The sequence below is a fragment of the Megascapheus bottae genome, chromosome 3 (genome assembly GCF_031878675.1).
Source record: "Megascapheus bottae isolate mThoBot1 chromosome 3, mThoBot2.hap1, whole genome shotgun sequence".
Lineage (NCBI taxonomy): Eukaryota > Metazoa > Chordata > Mammalia > Rodentia > Geomyidae > Megascapheus > Megascapheus bottae.
The window spans coordinates 90,633,427-90,649,570 of record NC_143511.1 but is presented as its reverse complement, the minus strand read 5'-3'; the positions used below and the strand labels follow the sequence as shown (position 1 = coordinate 90,649,570).

Genomic DNA, 16,144 nt, shown 5'->3' with positions numbered 1-16,144 from the left:
GCTGCTGGCCGCAGGGGCAGAGGGCGGGGCCTGCGGAGCTGCCCTCCTCATCCTCATCCGGTTCACACCTGCCTACTCCGTGCACAGCAAGTGGGATACCAGCATGGAAGAACAGTGTTTGACATCTGGGGTCGGAGTGGTGTGCTAGAAAAGTTGCTTCAAGACCAGCAGGGGACAAGCAAGAGGAAGGCCTGCATGGTGAGAAAGGGCAGAGTCTCCTGGAGGGAAGTGGGCCTGCGCTGCTGGTACGTGGTGTGCAGACCCTGGCCGCCGGGCAGTGTGCTGAGCAGGCGCTGCTCTGGGTTGTGCTTCAGGTCCTCACCTGCCCCAGCACCTCCTTCACAGACCTTGCTGAGATCGTGTCGCGCATTGAACCAGCCAAGGCAGCTGCAGTGGATGGTGAGTTGAACTCTCCTGGAGTGGACCTGCACAGACAGGGCCTGGCTAGCCCAAAGCTCCCCCAGAGGCCCTCATTCTTGCCCTGGAGGACGTTACCAGAACTTCCCCAGAACTGCCCCATCCTGTGAAGACCCTGAGACCCTCTGCCCAGCACCAGCCTCCACAATGGGCAGTCTCCCCCAGGCCACCGGCCTCTCCCTCATTCACAGCTCAGCCTCCCCTCCCCACCCAACCCAGTAGGAGCTGGAAGTGTAGACTGCCCAGTTGCAGAGCCTGCAAGGGCAGACAGGCCGGATCCATCCTGGCATCCTGCAGTGGGACTTATTGGCCGGGGCCCACCTTGCAGCAAAACAACATGTCTGGACAGATGCCCTTGAGGCTGTCCACAGCCAGAGAACCTTAGACACCAAGCTGCCTGGGTGCTGGCCAGAGACCACAGCCTCTGCCCAAGAGGCCTCACTCTGGCAGTTCCGCATACCTGGTTGAAAGTGGGTGTGCAGGGCCGCTTGATCCATGTCTTTGTGGAAGACCCACCAATATCCGGTTAGAGGCTTCACATGGCAAAGACAGGTGATGGGCCACGGGGCCTGCCCTGCAGCCCTGTGACTAAGATGGCTGTGTGTGGAGCTGGGTGCCACCAAGTGGGAGAGAGAAGGAAGTCTGCCACTGTGTTCTGCCTCCACCTCCACTGTGCTTGACAGTCAGTACCCTTGGGGAGGGGACCAAAACGGCTCTGCCTTCTGCTCCAGATGAGTCTGACTACCAGACTGAGTATGAAGAGGAGCTGCCCGGGGTCCTCCAGGACACCTACGCCGATTTCCAGAGCACCCGGGAGGAGGTGGGCTCTGACTCGGTGAGCTGCTAGGGCCAGCCCTGGCCAGCCTGCCTTCCCCGGAACCACCCCAGGACTCCTAAGCAGGATGCCTATAAGCCTTATCTCTAATGCCCTCCTCCCGCTGATCCCACTAAGCCTGAGCGAGGCTCCATCCACCCCCACTTCCTTGCCTGACAGCCGGAACAGGCAAGAGGTCCAGGCCACAGGCCAGAATGGCCAGCTTCCCCCTGGGGTTCTGGGCTGGGTCCGGGGAGACTGCTGGCCCTTCCTGTGCCCCCTGCAGCCTGTGTGAGGGGGGAGCCCAGCGTTGGTATGTTAATAAAGTTTTCTCTGTGTGACTGCGTCTCCGCGGTGGGTGCCCAGGTCGTTATGGCAAAGAGCAAGATGGACCCGACATGTTTGCGTGGGGTGTGCAGGGCGCTCTGGGTCTGAATGCAGCGGGCGCCAAGGCCAGCCCTTCACACCTCGTCCTCCGCCACCCACGCGGGACCCTTTGCCCTGGTCCCGGGGATCCCTGGGGGAGCAGGCGGGGCGGGAGCACGTCACGGGGCGGGGCCGGGCCCAGCCCCGCCCAGGCCCGCGTCACGGGGCGGGGCCGGTCTCAGCCCCGCCCAGGCCCGCGTCACGGGGCGGGGCCGTCGCCTCCGGTCCGGCCGCACTCTGCGGGCCGCAGACGCAGCGCGACCAGTGCGGCCATGCGGGGCCCGGGGCCGATCCCGAGCGCAGCGCCGAGCCCCAGACCCGGCGCGACCCCCGGCGCGGCGCGGCTCCCCCGGCGGAGGCGGCGGGCGCGGGGCGCGCGCTGAGGCCCGGGGGATGCGCCGCCGCCGCCGCAGCCATGGGCGCCGCCGCCTCCAGGAGGAGGGCGCTGAGGAGCGAGGCCATGTCCTCGGTGGCGGCCAAAGTGCGGTGAGTGAGCGCCCGGAGGTCGGGCGGGCCGGAGGTCGGGCGGCTCCGTCCGCCTGCGCGGGGCTCCCCCGCGGGCCCCTTCTGCACCCCACCCTCTCGACACCCCGCTTCCTGCTTCTCCTGCCCCCACTGTGGGGGTCGGGGGCCGGCGGGAGGAGGGCTGTGCCGCCCCGGCGCCCCCGGACCGCCGGTCCCTGGTCCGGGTGCCGCGTGGGTTCGGGGGGGCCTTGCCCCGGGCGGACCTGGGAGCGCTGACAGTTGCCGCCCCTGCTCACCTGCAGGGCAGCCAGAGCGTTCGGAGAGTACCTGTCCCAGAGTCACCCTGAGAACCGCAACGGTGCAGGTAGGGGCGCGCGAGGCAGGGCGGGCCAGGGTGGGGCTGGAGGTGCTCTGCTCCTGCCCAGACCCCGCAAGGGCCCAGTGTGACCTAGGGACCCTGCAGGGCTGGCTTCCGCCCACCCCTGCCCTCCTGCGTCCAGAGCCCCAGGAGCTGGGGAGGAGCTCCAATCACTCATCACCATGGCACCCTCCCAGCCCGGGCTGTTGGCATGGCAACAGGCCTCTTGGCACCCCCCCAGGGTTGGCACCACTGTCTCTAGGGGCCAGCTGGTGGGGGGGAGGGGAGGAGTTGGCACCAGGCAAATGGGTGCAACTGCAAGGTGGGGGGGGGCCTGCCTATTCCCAATCCCCCAGAAGCCCACAGAGATAGCGAGGCCTCTCTCTTGTCTTCCCTCTCTCACACACTCACATGCACACTCACACATGCATCCATTGGCACACACGCACGCACACACACCTGAGGGCTTCAGGCCTAGGTAGGAGTAGGAGACTTGGAAGTACCTTTCCCAAATTCCAGCAGCCAGAGGGGTCCCCCTGCCCCAAATCAGGCCCAATGCCTACTGTGTACTCCTCGCCTTCCTGAGACAAGGAGGGCTAACCATCAGGCTGCAGGCTTACCAGACTCCTCTTCCCCAGATCACCTGCTGGCTGACGCCTACTCTGGCCACGAGGGGTCCCCTGAGATGCAACCCGCCCCCCAGAACAAGCGCCGCCTCTCCCTTGTCTCCAATGGCCGCTATGAGGGCAGCCTCTCAGAAGAGGCTGCCAGTGGCGAACCCGCGGCAGAGGGTCCCCAGCCCTGTGTGTACACCATCTCCGGGGAGCCCACCCTGCTGCCCAACCCTGAAGCCGAGTCCATCGAGCTGGCTGTGGTAAAGGGGCGGCGGCAACGGGAGCGACATCCTCACCACCACAGCCAGCCCCTGCGTGCCAGCCCAGGCAGCAGCCATGAGGATGTCAGCAGGCCATGCCAGAGCTGGTCAGGCAGCCGTCAGGGCTCTAAGGAATGCCCTGGATGTGCCCAGCTGGCTCCTGGGCCCTCCCCCCGAGCCTTTGGGCTGGAGCAGCCACCGCTGCCCGAGGCCTCTGGTCGCCGCAAGAAGCTAGAGAGGATGTACAGCGTTGATCGAGTGTCTGGTAAGAGGGCCTGTCTCAGGCAAGAGCAGGCATGGGTGCATGCTGGGATCTGATGGTGTAAGGTGCCCAGATGATGGTGTGAGAGCAGAAGTCAGGATTCAATCATTCAGCTGGGTGCCAGAGGCTCACATCAGTAATCCGAGCTACTTTGGAGGCTGAGACCTAGAGGATCGTGGTTCAAAGCCAGATGAAGCACGAAATTCCAAGAGACTTCAGAAAAATCACTGGCTGAAGCTGGTGGCTCATGTCTATAAACCTAGCTATTCAGAGGCTGAGATCAGAGGATCATGGTTCAAAGCCAGCCTAGGGAGAACAGTCTAGGGAGAGACTTTATCACCAGTTAACTAGCCAGAAAGGTAGAGTAGAGGTGAGGCTCAAGTTGTACAGTGCCAGCAAACACAGAAAGCCAAGCTGGAGGAATGCTTCAAGTGTGATAGAAGACAAGCTGAGTTCTAGTTCTGATATTGGCAAAAACAAAGCCCCTCAGGCTCCTACTGCCATCTCTGACACTGTAAACCACGGTCTCCCACAGTTCTTTTCCTCCTCCTCTTCCTCTTCCTCCTCCTCTTTCTCCTCCTCCTCTTCCTCCTCCTCCTCTTCCTCCTCCTCCTCTTCCTCCTCCTCCTCTTCCTCCTCCTCCTCTTCCTCCTCCTCCTCTTCCTCCTCCTCCTCCTCTTTTTCCTCCTCTTTCTCCTCTTCCTCTTCCTCCTCCTCTTCCTCCTCCTCCTCTTCCTCCTCCTCCTCCTCCTCCTCTTCCTTCTCTTCCTCCTCCTCCTCCTCCTCTTTCTCCTCCTCCTCTTCCTCTTCCTTCTTTTGCCAGTCCTGGAGCTTGAACTCAGAGCCTGGGCACTGTCCCTGAGCTTCTTTTGCTCAGTGCTAGCACTCTACCACTTGAATCATAGCACCACTTCCTGCTTTTTCTGTTTTATGTGGTACTGAGGAATGGAACCCAGGACTTGGTGCATGCTAGGCAAGTGCTGTACTGCTAGGCCACACTCCCAGCCACCCCCTGCCCCCACAGTCCTTTAGCAGAATCTCTGCCAATTCTTGTGGATGACTCTCCCCTCCCATCACTTGTCCATAGAAGTGCTTCCTGGGAAAAAGGCCCTGTGAGGACTGTGAGGAAGGACAGCAGACAATGCTACTCAGCTGGAAGACTGAACGGTTGGGCAACCCTAGAGAGCTGTCTGGGGCCTAGGGCTATGGGGCTCCTAGCTCATGCTTCCTGCAGCATGGTGTACTGGAATGTGCCAGCAGGCTTATGCCTGGGATCCAGAGAGCTCTAGACAAAACTATGGGAAGGGCTTCTCTATTCTTGACCAGGGCCTCCAGCTTATCCTGGTGGGGGTCCCAGGAGGGAGACATCTGGATAGCCGACACTAAGAAGGCTCAAAGAAGACAGAATGTGTACTTTTCACATACTCATGCAGACAGGCCACACTTTGAAAACGTTCCTCATAGGCGAGCATGGTGGCTCACGCCTGTAATCCTAGCTAGCAAGAAGCTGAGATCTGAGGATCCTGGTTCAAAGCCAGCCCAGGGCACTAAAGTCTCTGAGTCTCTTATCTCCAATTAACCACTAGAAAACCCTTGAGCTGAAGAGCTCAGGGACAGTGCCCAGGCCCAGAGATCAAGCTTCGTGACCCACGAGAGAGAGAGAGAGAGAGAGAGAGAGAGAGAGAGAGAGAGAGAGAGAGAGAGAGAGAGAGAGAGGGAAAGGGAGAGGGAGGGGGGGAACGAGGAAGGGAGAGGGAGGGAGGGAGAGGGAAAGAAAATGTTCCTCACGTTGAGCAGCTAAAGGGAGAGTAAACATGAATCAAAGCCTGAGTTTCTGAGGGTGAATGCTGACAGGGCCTACATGGAGCTGCTGTACTGAGCCAGCTCCCTCCCTGCCAGGAGAGGGCCAGGTATCCTGCTGTCTGGACTCTGCTGCTGCTGGTCCCCTGGACCTGACAGGGAGGAGTCAGACATCAGGACCCCTGTCCATGCTGGCCACATTTCTTTCCCTCTCTCCCTCTCTCCCTCTCTCTCCCTCTCTCTCCCTGTCTCTCCCTCCTTCTCTTTCTCTCCCCCCCCTCTCTCCCTCTCCCCCTCTCCCTCTCCCCCCCCCTCCTTTCTTTCATCTTCTTGCAGACGAGGTCCCCATCCGAACGTGGTTCCCCAAGGAAAATCTTTTCAGCTTCCAGACAGCAACCACAACTATGCAAGCGTGAGTCCAGTGTCTGCACACAGGTCCAGAGTCAGTCCGTCTCCTCTTGGTGCTTGAGAAAAATTGACAGCCCCACCTTTGGGGCCTCTGAACAGCCACACAGGCCATTTTAGCGGGCCAGGCTGAGGCTGAGGCTGAGTCCAGGAAGGGCTGGTGTCCTGCCCCCTCCTCTCTCTGTGATTCCTCACTTTCCCTCCCCTGTGGCCCCCACAGACCTGGCACAATCCTTGTGGTCTGCTTAGGGAACCTGGCCTTGAGCTGTCACTGGTGGCGCCTCGTGGGATTATGGGAGGAGTGTCTGGGCCTCATGTGTGCTCTACCCCCAGCCTCTCTAGTTCATGAGCAACATGTGATTAGCCCAGCGGGTCTTCTTGGAGTCTAACCTTCGCTGCAGGGCCCCCCTCTACTGCAGAGGTCCACCACCAGCCACCCAGCCGCACGGCTTCCACTACTGTCAGAGCTAGCCCACAGCCCAGCACAGTGGTGGCCGAGTGCCTCAGAGGAACCCCCTTCCTTGAGGGACAGAGAGGGAACTCACCTGAGAGACCTGAGGCTAAAGCAAGCGAGGGGTCAGGCTCACTGTGTCTTCTCTCTCACGCTGCCTCTTCCTGCTATGGCTTCAGCATTTCGTAAGTACCACCGTTGAGCGTGTGCGTAAGGACACAACCATGGTCCTGGGGGCACCTCCTACCTCCAGATAGGTTTGTCAGCCCAGGGGCTGGGCCTGCACCATGAGGACTGCTGAGCCAGTGGGCTTGGCTCCCTGTGGTGGCCAGGCACCCCCTGTGCCACAGCCGTCTGTCAAGAGCGGGTCCCTCTGTCCCCGTGTCTGTGTCCCTCCTGCCTCCAGTCAAGGGCAGAGCTGATTTGCGGTGGTTTCCCAGGGTGTTCAGGGGCTACGCGGAGAGGAAGCGCCGGAAACGGGAGAATGATTCCGCGTCTGTAATCCAGAGGTAGGGCCTGCCAGCCACTCCCCACCAGGGTCTGTCTCTGGCCTGGCCCTGCTCTGGGGACATGGCAGGCAGGAGAGGCCAAGTGATCAGGCTGCACTTCCGCCCCTGGACCCACTCTGGGGGTGCATTGACCAGTGAGCTGCAGCCGGCTCGCTTGCCCATGCATGTCCAGACCGGAACCCCCTCCCCCTCCCCCTTCCACTAATCTCAGAGATGTGCTGGGAGGCTTGTCTGTCCATCTCGGACTCGGATCCTCGACAGGGCACAAAGTTTAGACCTGCCTCGGAGGTGGGAGGGGCCGAGAATAGAGTCTAACAGGCCTCACCCTCCAGGGAGGGGCAGCCCTGTGGGGTCAGGGTGGCCCAGGCCCAGGGAGGGAAGGGGTACCAGGAAGGCTGTGCACTAAAGAGATGCCTGGCTGAAGTCTCAGCAAGGAGCGAAACTGGTAGGAAAGAAGACGCCTCCTCTAGAGTCAGGGGTGCTATGCCTGTGTTCTAGAGCACACTGGAGTCCTTCAGGGGCCTCAGCAGGATGGCAGAGCTGGGGAGCAGGATGGATGGGAGGGGGTGAGGGAGGCCGCTAGTCTGTGTGCCAAGGGAAGGACACGGAGCCTTTGTGTCTTCAGAGCCCACTAGACAGGCACTGACACCCCCCATTTCTTGGCCCTTATCAGACCTGTGCTTTCTTCCCTAGAAACTTCCGAAAACACCTGCGCATGGTCGGCAGTCGGAGGGTGAAGGCCCAGAGTAAGACCTGGGGGCAAGGGAGGGGCAGCACTGCAGGGCCATTTGGGGCTTTTCCTGAGCCTGGCAGCCTGTGAAAGACCCACATCCCTGGGCCTGCTCCTGCCTGCAGGCTTTGCCCCTGCTCCCTGCCTTGGCAAGGACTGCTTCCCGCTGGCCCCACCCGCCTTGGGCTCTCTGCTGGATTTGCCCCTCACACTTCCTACCTTTCACAGGTTCCCCCTCCTGTCCACACCTGCACCCTGTTCTCTTCCAGGCGCCACTCCCCAGGCCCATCCAGCAGGAATAGCCTCGAGCCACTCCCAAACCTCTGCCCCAACCCAGACTACTCTAGGGTCAGGGCCCCTGTGCCAGCACAGCCATGGTCCTTGCCCAGCTTATGTGCTCTTGGGCTCTGTGTACCTCCCCTCCTAGCCTAGCGTCTGCATCAACTCTGTTCCCGCCCCTGCTGGCTAATAGGGGTTTTGCTCTCACCACAGCGTTCGCTGAGCGGCGCGAGCGGAGCTTCAGCCGGTCCTGGAGCGACCCCACCCCCATGAAAGCCGACACTTCCCACGACTCCCGAGACAGTAGGTGTCTGGAAATGTAGGCAGAGACCCCCCCAGACCCGGCCCACCTCCCACTAGAGGCCCCCCAGACCTGGTCCACCTCCCACCGGAGACCCTCCCAGACCTGGTCCACCTCCCACCAGAGGCCCCAAAGACCCAGCCCACCTCCCACCGGACCCCCCCCCCCAAGACCCGGCCCATCTCCCACCAGAGGCCCCCCAGACCCAGCCCACCTCCCACCAGAACACCCCCTACCAGGCCTGGCCCACCTTCCCCCAGACCCCCTCCCACCAGCCTGGCCCACCTTCCCCCAGATCTTGCCCCCAGGTCTGGCCCATCTGCCCCCTGAGGTCAATCCCCCAGGCCCTGCCCAGCCCCTGCCAGGGTTTCATGAAAGTAGTGCTAGGCTTCTGCGCTTGTGCTCACTGAGCCTCAGTTTACCCCTCTGTGAGACAGTGGTGCCTGGCATCTCTGATCTCTTAGGAGTGGTTAACTAAGGGCTGCAGCAGTCCTGGACAGGGCATCTGCAGGGCTATGCTGACTGCCACTGCAGGGGCCCAGGCTGCAGTCATAGTTGCAATGGGTGCCCCTATGCTTGTGTTCCCAGCCTGCCCTGGGGTTCTCTCTCTCTCTCCCCCTGTGGATGCTCCTTCCACTGAAGGGGCCAGCCCAGTCCTGCTGTGTGGGGGGGGTGCAGTGGCCTTATCGTCCCTTCTACCTCAGTGTGCAGCTTGGGCTCGTGAGTGGTGGGCCATGCTCCTGGTGACCCCTCTTGCCTCCCAGGCAGTGATCTGCAGAGCTCACACTGCACGCTGGACGAGGCCTGTGAGGACCTGGACTGGGACACTGAGAGAGGCCTAGAGGCTGTGGCCTGCGACACCGAGGGCTTCTTGCCACCCAAAGTCATGGTGAGCAGGGCTCCTGGGCGCTCCTCCAGGCCCCTCAGGCTTCTCAGCCCGGGCGGGGCTCTCCTCTCCACTGCAGGAACTCAACTTCTGCTGTAGGAGGCAGCCTTTTGAAGCCTCTACCTTGGCCATGGGTGGGGGGTCTTGGGGGTCTCGGGGACTTGCCTGAGTAGAAGGACTCAGATTCTGCCTTACTATACAGGTCTTAGGGACTCTACCTAGGCTATGGGACCCTCAGGCTCCACCTGGGCTCTGGGGTGTCTTTTACACTTGGTTTGGGAGTTTTATAGGGTTCCCACTGATCCTCAGCTCTGGGATGGGCCTGGAGCACTAAGCAGCTCCTGTCTCCCCAGCTCATCTCCTCCAAGGTGCCGAAGGCTGAGTACATCCCCACCATCATCCGCAGGGACGATCCCTCCATCATCCCTATTCTCTACGTGAGTGCCTGTCCCTCCATCACCCCTATTCTACATGAGCGCCCATCCCTCCATCATCCCCATTCTCTACATGAGCACCCATCCCTCCATCATCCCCATTCTCTACATGAGCATCCATCCCTCCATCATCCTTATTCTCTACGTGAATACCTGTCCCTCCATCATCCCCATTCTCTACATGAGTGCCTGTCCCTCTATCATCCCCATTCTGTACATGAGTGCCTGCCCCTCCATCAACCCCATTGTCTATGTGAATGCCTATGCTTCCATCATCCCCATTCTCTATGTGAGCGCCTGTGCCTCCATCATCCTCATTCTCTACATGAGCGCCTGTTCTTCCATCATCCCCATTCTCTATGTGAGTGCCTGTGTCTCCATCATCCCCATTCTCTACATGAGCACCTGTCCCTCCATCATCCCCATTCTCTATGTGAGCGCCTGTCCCTCCATCATCCCCCTATTCTACATGAGTGCCTGTTCCTCCATCATCCTCATTCTCTACATGAGCGCCTGTCCCTCCATCATCCTCATTCTCTACATGAGCATCTGTCCCTCCGTCATCCCCATTCTCTACATGAGCACCCGTCCCTCCATCATCTCATTCTCTACATGAGCACCTGTCCCTCCATCATCCCCATTCTCTACATGAGCGCCTGTGCCTCCATCATCCCCATTCTCTACATGAGCGCCTGTGCCTCCATCATCCCCATTCTCTACATGAGTGCCTGCCCCTCCATCATCTCCATTCTATGTGAGCGCCTGTGCCTCCATCATCCTCATTCTCTACATGAGCTCCTGTCCCTCCATCATCTCCATTCTCTACATGAGCACCCATCCGTCCATCATCCCCATTCTCTACATGAGCGCCTGTGCCTCCATCATCCCCATTCTCTATGTGAATGCCTGTGCCTCCATCATCCCCATTCTCTACATGAGCACCCGTCCCTCCATCATCCCCCTATTCTACATGAGCACCTGTCCCTCCATCATCCCCATTCTCTATGTGAGTGCCTGTTCCTCCATCATCCTCATTCTCTACATGAGCACTTGTTCCTCCATCATCTCCATTCTCTACATGAGCATCCATCCCTCCATCATCCCCCTATTCTACATGAGTGCCTGCCCCTCCATCATCCCCATTCTCTACATGAGCATCCATCCCACCATCATCCTTATTCTCTATGTGAGTGCCCATCCCTCCATCATCCCCGTTCTTTACATGAGTGCCCGTCACTCCATCATCCCCATTCTCTACGTGAGAACCTGTGTCTCCATCATCCTCATTCTCTATGTGAGAACCTGTCCCTCCATCATCCCCATTCTCTACATGAGCACCTGTGCCTCCATCATCCTCATTCTCTACATGAGCACCTGTCCCTCCATCATCCCCATTCTCTACATGAGCACCCATCCCTCCATCATCCTCATTCTCTACATGAGCGCCTGTCCCTCCATCATCCCCATTCTCTACATGAGCGCCTGTGCCTCCATCATCCCCATTCTCTGTGTGAGTGCCTGTTCCTCCATCATCCCCATTTTCTACATGAGCGCCTGTCCCTCCGTCATCCCCGTTCTCTACATGAGCATCCATCTCTCTATCATCCCCCTATTCTACATGAGTGTCTGCCCCTCCATCATCCCCATTCTCTACATGAGCATCCATCCCACCATCATCCTTATTCTCTATATGAGTGCCCATCCCTCCATCATCCCCGTTCTTTACATGAGTGCCTGTCACTCTATCATCCCCATTCTCTACATGAGCGCCCGTCCCTCCATCATCCCCATTCTCTATGTGAGTGCCTGTGTCTCCATCATCCCCATTCTCTATGTGAGCGCCTGTGTCTCCACCATCCCCATTCTCTACATGAGCACCTGTCCCTCCATCATCCCCATTCTCTACGTGAGCACCTGTTCCTCCATCATCCCTATTCTCTATGTGAGCACCTGTCCCTCCATTATCCCCATTCTCTATGTGAGTGCCTGTGTCTCCATCACCCCTGTTCTCTACATGAGCGCCTGTCCCTCCATCATCCCCCTATTCTACATGAGCACCCATCCCTCCATCATCCCTATTCTCTACGTGAGCACCTGTCCCTCCATCATCCCTAGTCTGTACGTGAGAACCTGTCCCTCCATCATCCCCATTCTCTCTGTGAGCGTCTGTCCCTCCATCATCCCCATTCTCCATGTGAGTGTCTGTTCCTCCATCTTCCCTATTGTCGATCCTTGCCTGTCCATTCTCATGTAGACCTAGGGGTGTCAGTCCCACCCACTCCTTTGCTTCGGGCCCACCTCTTTGATACCTAAGTGTCTGGTTGGGAATTCCCAGGGTCTCTAACTTGTGCCCTGTCTGTTCCTAGGACCATGAGCACGCAACCTTTGAGGATATCCTGGGTAGGTGTCCTCTGACCTGGTCTATAGCTGTTGGGAAGGTGGCCTGTGTGGGGAGGCATGGGGTGAGTAGTACTTACCATTCTTCTTTCACAGAGGAGATAGAGAAGAAGCTGAATGTCTATCACAAGGGGGCCAAGATCTGGAAGATGCTGATTTTCTGCCAGGTATTGTCCAGAGCCCGCCTTGTTAGAGGAGACCATGTGGCCAGGAAGGAGAGTCCAGAGTCACATGCCTATGTGCATTCGGGCGGTGGCATCTGCATACACGTGTGCTTGTGTGCGGACATCTTATGCCAGCCTCCCTCTGGCTCTCTGGAGGCCTAACCATGGTCTCTTACAGGGAGGCCCTGGTCACCTCTACTTGCTCAAGAACAAGGTAGCCACATTTGCCAAAGTGGAGAAGGAAGAGGACATGATCCAGTGAGTGGTGTGAGGGGAAGGCTAGGGTGGGCCTGCATCCAGTGAAGGGGGAGGGCTGAGGGAGGGCTGGAGGTGAGCCTGGGCCTGCATCCAGTGAAGGGGGAGGGCTGAGGGAGGGCTGGAGGTGAGCCTGGGCCTGCATCCAGTGAAGGGGGAGGGCTGAGGGAGGGCTGGAGGTGAGCCTGGGCCTGCATCCAGTGAGAGGGAGGGCTGGAGGTGAGCCTGGGCCTGCATCCAGTGAGGGGGGAGGGTTGGAGGTGAGCCTGGGCCTGCATCCAGTGAGGGGGGAGGACTGAGGGAGGGCTGGAGGCAGGCCTCGTCCTACATCCAGTGAGGGGTGGGAGGGCTGGAGGTGAGCCTGGGCCTGCATCCAGTGAAGGGGAGGGCTGAGGGAGGGCTGGAGGTGAGCCTGGGCCTGCATCCAGTGAGGTGGAGGGCTGGAGGTGAGCCTGGGCCTGCATTCAGTGAGGGAGAGAGCTGAGGGAGGGCTGGAGGCAGGCCTCGTCTTGCATCCAGTGAGGGGGAGGGCTGGAGGTGAGCCTGGGCCTGCATCCAGTGAGGGGGAGGGCTGAGGGAGGGCCTGGGTCTGTTTGGTGGAGGCTGGGGGAGCCTGGGCCTGATGGCACACCTCCCCCACACCCCACCAGTATTTCTTGACACCTGGGGGCCTGGGCCGAGGCCTCTGGTGACCTGCCCCTCCCCCACCAGCTTTTGGAAACGTTTGAGCCGCCTGATGAGCAAAGTGAACCCAGAGCCAAATGTCGTCCACATCATGGGCTGTTACATCCTGGGGAACCCCAATGGGGAAAAGGTAGGGGACCCCAGACCTGGGAGAAGAGGGAGGGGACTGCTGGGGGTGGGGGGGGGCCCTCTGACTCCACACTCACCAAGGGACCCTCCTGCAGCTGTTCCAGAACCTCAGGACCCTCATGACCCCGTACAGGGTCACCTTCGAGTCGCCCCTGGAGCTGTCTGCCCAAGGTGAGTTAGCCAGCTACAACTGAGGGGCTGCAGCTTGTGGCTCCCAGAGCCCAAGCCCCAGGAGCAGTAGCAGGCCTAACCCCAGAACCAAGCCCCAGAACCCAAGTCCACAGAGCCCAAGCCCCCAGAACCCAAGCCCCAGAGCCCAAGCCACAGAACAGAAGCCCCCCCAGAACCCAAGTCCACAGAGCCCCAGTCCACAGAGCCCAAGTCCACAGAACCCAAGTCCACAGAGCCCAAGAACCCAAGTCCACAGAGCCCAAGCCCCAGAGCCTAAGCCCCCAGAGCCCAAGTCCCCAGAACCCAAGTCCACAGAGCCCAAGTCCACAGAGCCCACAGAGCCCAAGTCCCCAGAACCCAAGTCCACAGAGCCCACAGAGCCCAAGCCCCCAGAGCCCAAGCCCCAGAGCCTAAGCCCCCAGAGCCCAAGCCCCAGAGCCCAAGTCCCCAGAACCCAAGTCCACAGAGCCCAAGTCCACAGAACCCAAGTCCACAGGGCCCAAGCCCCAGAGCCCACAGAACCCAAGTCCACAGAACCCAAGTCCATAGAGCCCAAGTCCACAGAGCCCCCAGAGCCCAAGCCCCCAGAGCCCAAGCCCCAGAGCCTAAGCCCCAGAGCCTAAGCCCCCAGAGCCCAAGTCCACAGAACCCAAGTCCACAGAGCCCACAGAGCCCAAGCCCCCAGAGCCCAAGCCCCAGAGCCCAAGTCCACAGAGCCCAAGTCCACAGAACCCAAGTCCACAGAACCCAAGTCCACAGAGCCCAAGCCCCAGAGCCCAAGTCCCCAGAACCCAAGTCCACAGAGCCCAAGTCCACAGGGCCCAAGCCCCAGAGCCCAAGCCCAGGACGCCCTCTCCCGCAGGGAAGCAGATGATTGAGACCTACTTTGACTTCCGCCTATACCGCCTGTGGAAGAGCCGCCAGCACTCGAAGCTGCTGGACTTTGAGGACGTCTTATGAGGCGCACAGCCCCGCCCAGTGCCACCCGACATGTCCCCGTCTGGGAGCAGGGGCTGGGCTGCCTCCTGCACCGAGTTGTGTGGCCCCTTCCTTGTCCAGAGCCTCTTCAGGGACCCTCAAGACGTTGCTCAGGTTCTCGTGGGGCCTGGTCCTTGCTGTGCCACTGGGCCACAGAGCCTTCAGTCCTGAGGGCCTGGAGGAAGCCGTGGACTCTTGGTGGCCAGGCACCGACCTGCCATGCCTCGCCTGGAGGCTGCAGTGTTGAGCAACCCTCCATGGGGTTATAGAAATAAGTGCAATTTTTTACAACCCTGAAACCATCTGAAGGGAAGCTCTGTGCTTCGCGTCCCAGCAGATTCAGCCCGGTGTGTTCAGCCTCTTGTCTCCCAGCCCCTCAGCCCTGCCGTATTTGATCACCAGCACCAGGGTGGCCCCTATGCGTGAGGTGGCACTGCCCGGCTGCCCAGCCTGGCCCTGTCTGCACTGGCCAGCTTCCACCCCTCTCGCCACCCACTGCTTACTCTGACCTCAGTCGGCCCTGGGCCTGGCAAGGGGCCACCTGGGCAGTGTGAGGAAAGAGCCTGGCCTCCAGCACCTAGGGGTGCTAGGCTGGCGCCCACTCCCACTTCCAAGCCACCCATTTCCCTCACTGCTGCTGAGTTCGGCTTTTGCCAGCCTCAGTCTGGAGGCCCGATCCCCAAGGCCTGGCGGATCCTGGTTGGGGCTGAGCCCCGGACATCCAGAACCTCGCTGAGCTCTGAAGTGGGGTCTGGACCAGCACCCAGGCCCAGGAGCGGAGTAGCTGGTTGGCTGTGGGGGTCCTGTAGAGTGGATTTCCTTGTATATAGTTGGGGTTTGGGGGCTGGCCCCCCTTTTCAGAGCCTGGGGCCTGAGGGCACCTGGCTGTGTCCCTGGCCAAGGGGGTGGGGGCTGGGCTCTGAACAATGTACGATGTCCCCCAGAGTGACCATTAAACCTGACCCTCTGCTGAGGCTCCGTGTGTGCTCTTCTCTTGCCTCTGTCACATGCTTCATGAGCTCACACCTCAGTCCGGGCAGGCCAGGGGCCCTGGGCTACCACCACTCACTGAAGCTCGACGGCAGGAGTGGGGGAGGTTCTCAGAGTGCCAGCATTGGAAGTGGAGGAGCTCCTGGGGAGGGTTACGGGAACTCGGGCCTATGAAGGAGCAGAGTGGGGACCTCACAGCCACAGCCATTCCACCTCCCACGTGGCAGACGGCTGGGCATGGTGGGGGCGGGGGGAGATGGCAGCCATGAGGGCAGAGCCTGTCGGTCCAGGCAGTGCTCCGTGCACCATGTAGCCACCAGGCCCAGGGCCACACGGTGCTGCAGCCACATCCCTGAGGCTGGGGTGGGGGCACTGGGAGACATGTGGTGAGAGGAGACCCGTGCTCAGAGGGTAGATTCAGTGCATGACTGGGGGAGTGAGGAGAGGTGGATGGGTCAGGTAGGTGAGAGCCAGGTTTGCAGGGTGCTCCTGGGCCTTCAGAAGGCGTCCACCCACTGGCCTGCTGCAGTGGAAACAAACGGGCAGCCTGCCTAACAGTTGAGGCAGAGCTCCTGGCAACATGCAGAAGAGGCACAGCATCTTTATTCTGTCCTTGCTGTGTTGTACCCAGAGGACAGGGTACAGCCAGACCCTCCTGTCAGCGCCCTGAGGAAAGGCTGACTGCTGTGGAAGTGCCACCAAGCCTGCCAGAGGCTCAATGCCACATCTGATGCCATTAGATCTCACTACAATCTGGCTAATGGTCCCCTGCCTCCCTCCCTCCACACGCCTCCCACCTTCCTGATTGCAGCTGCAGGCCAGAGGCCACTAGCCTCCGCTCTACCCTACCTCTCTCCTCCTCTACACCCTGCCTCTCCTCTTGTTTTCACGAAAAGAGAAGGGGTGCAGTGGTTCACACCTTTTGTCCTAGCTACTTTAGAGCCTGAGATCTGAAGATTGAGGTT

At 60.1% G+C, this 16,144-nt stretch overlaps 2 protein-coding genes across 2 annotated transcripts in view; both read left to right on the top strand.

Annotated features, from left to right (window-relative positions):
• Positions 1–1,577, top strand: part of Pnpla7 (patatin like domain 7, lysophospholipase) — a 65,282-nt gene extending 63,705 nt beyond the window's left edge. The window contains exons 31-33 of the mRNA XM_090331033.1: positions 88–198; positions 315–399; positions 1,149–1,577. Coding sequence (XP_090187159.1) covers positions 88–198; positions 315–399; positions 1,149–1,264 — 312 coding nt within the window. The 3' untranslated portion in view covers positions 1,265–1,577. The remainder of the gene's footprint in view (positions 1–87; positions 199–314; positions 400–1,148) is intronic.
• A 362-nt stretch (positions 1,578–1,939) lies between these two features.
• Nsmf (NMDA receptor synaptonuclear signaling and neuronal migration factor) lies at positions 1,940–14,821 on the top strand. Its single transcript, XM_090331037.1, has 16 exons — positions 1,940–2,143; positions 2,425–2,486; positions 3,119–3,619; positions 5,753–5,828; positions 6,452–6,457; positions 6,713–6,781; positions 7,475–7,527; positions 8,004–8,093; positions 8,856–8,980; positions 9,331–9,414; positions 11,778–11,811; positions 11,905–11,975; positions 12,151–12,230; positions 12,939–13,041; positions 13,136–13,211; positions 14,074–14,821. Exons 1-16 carry the CDS (start codon positions 2,073–2,075, stop codon positions 14,169–14,171), a joined length of 1,599 nt encoding a protein of 532 aa, XP_090187163.1. The 5' UTR covers positions 1,940–2,072; the 3' UTR covers positions 14,172–14,821.
• The last annotated feature ends 1,323 nt before the right edge of the window (positions 14,822–16,144 follow it).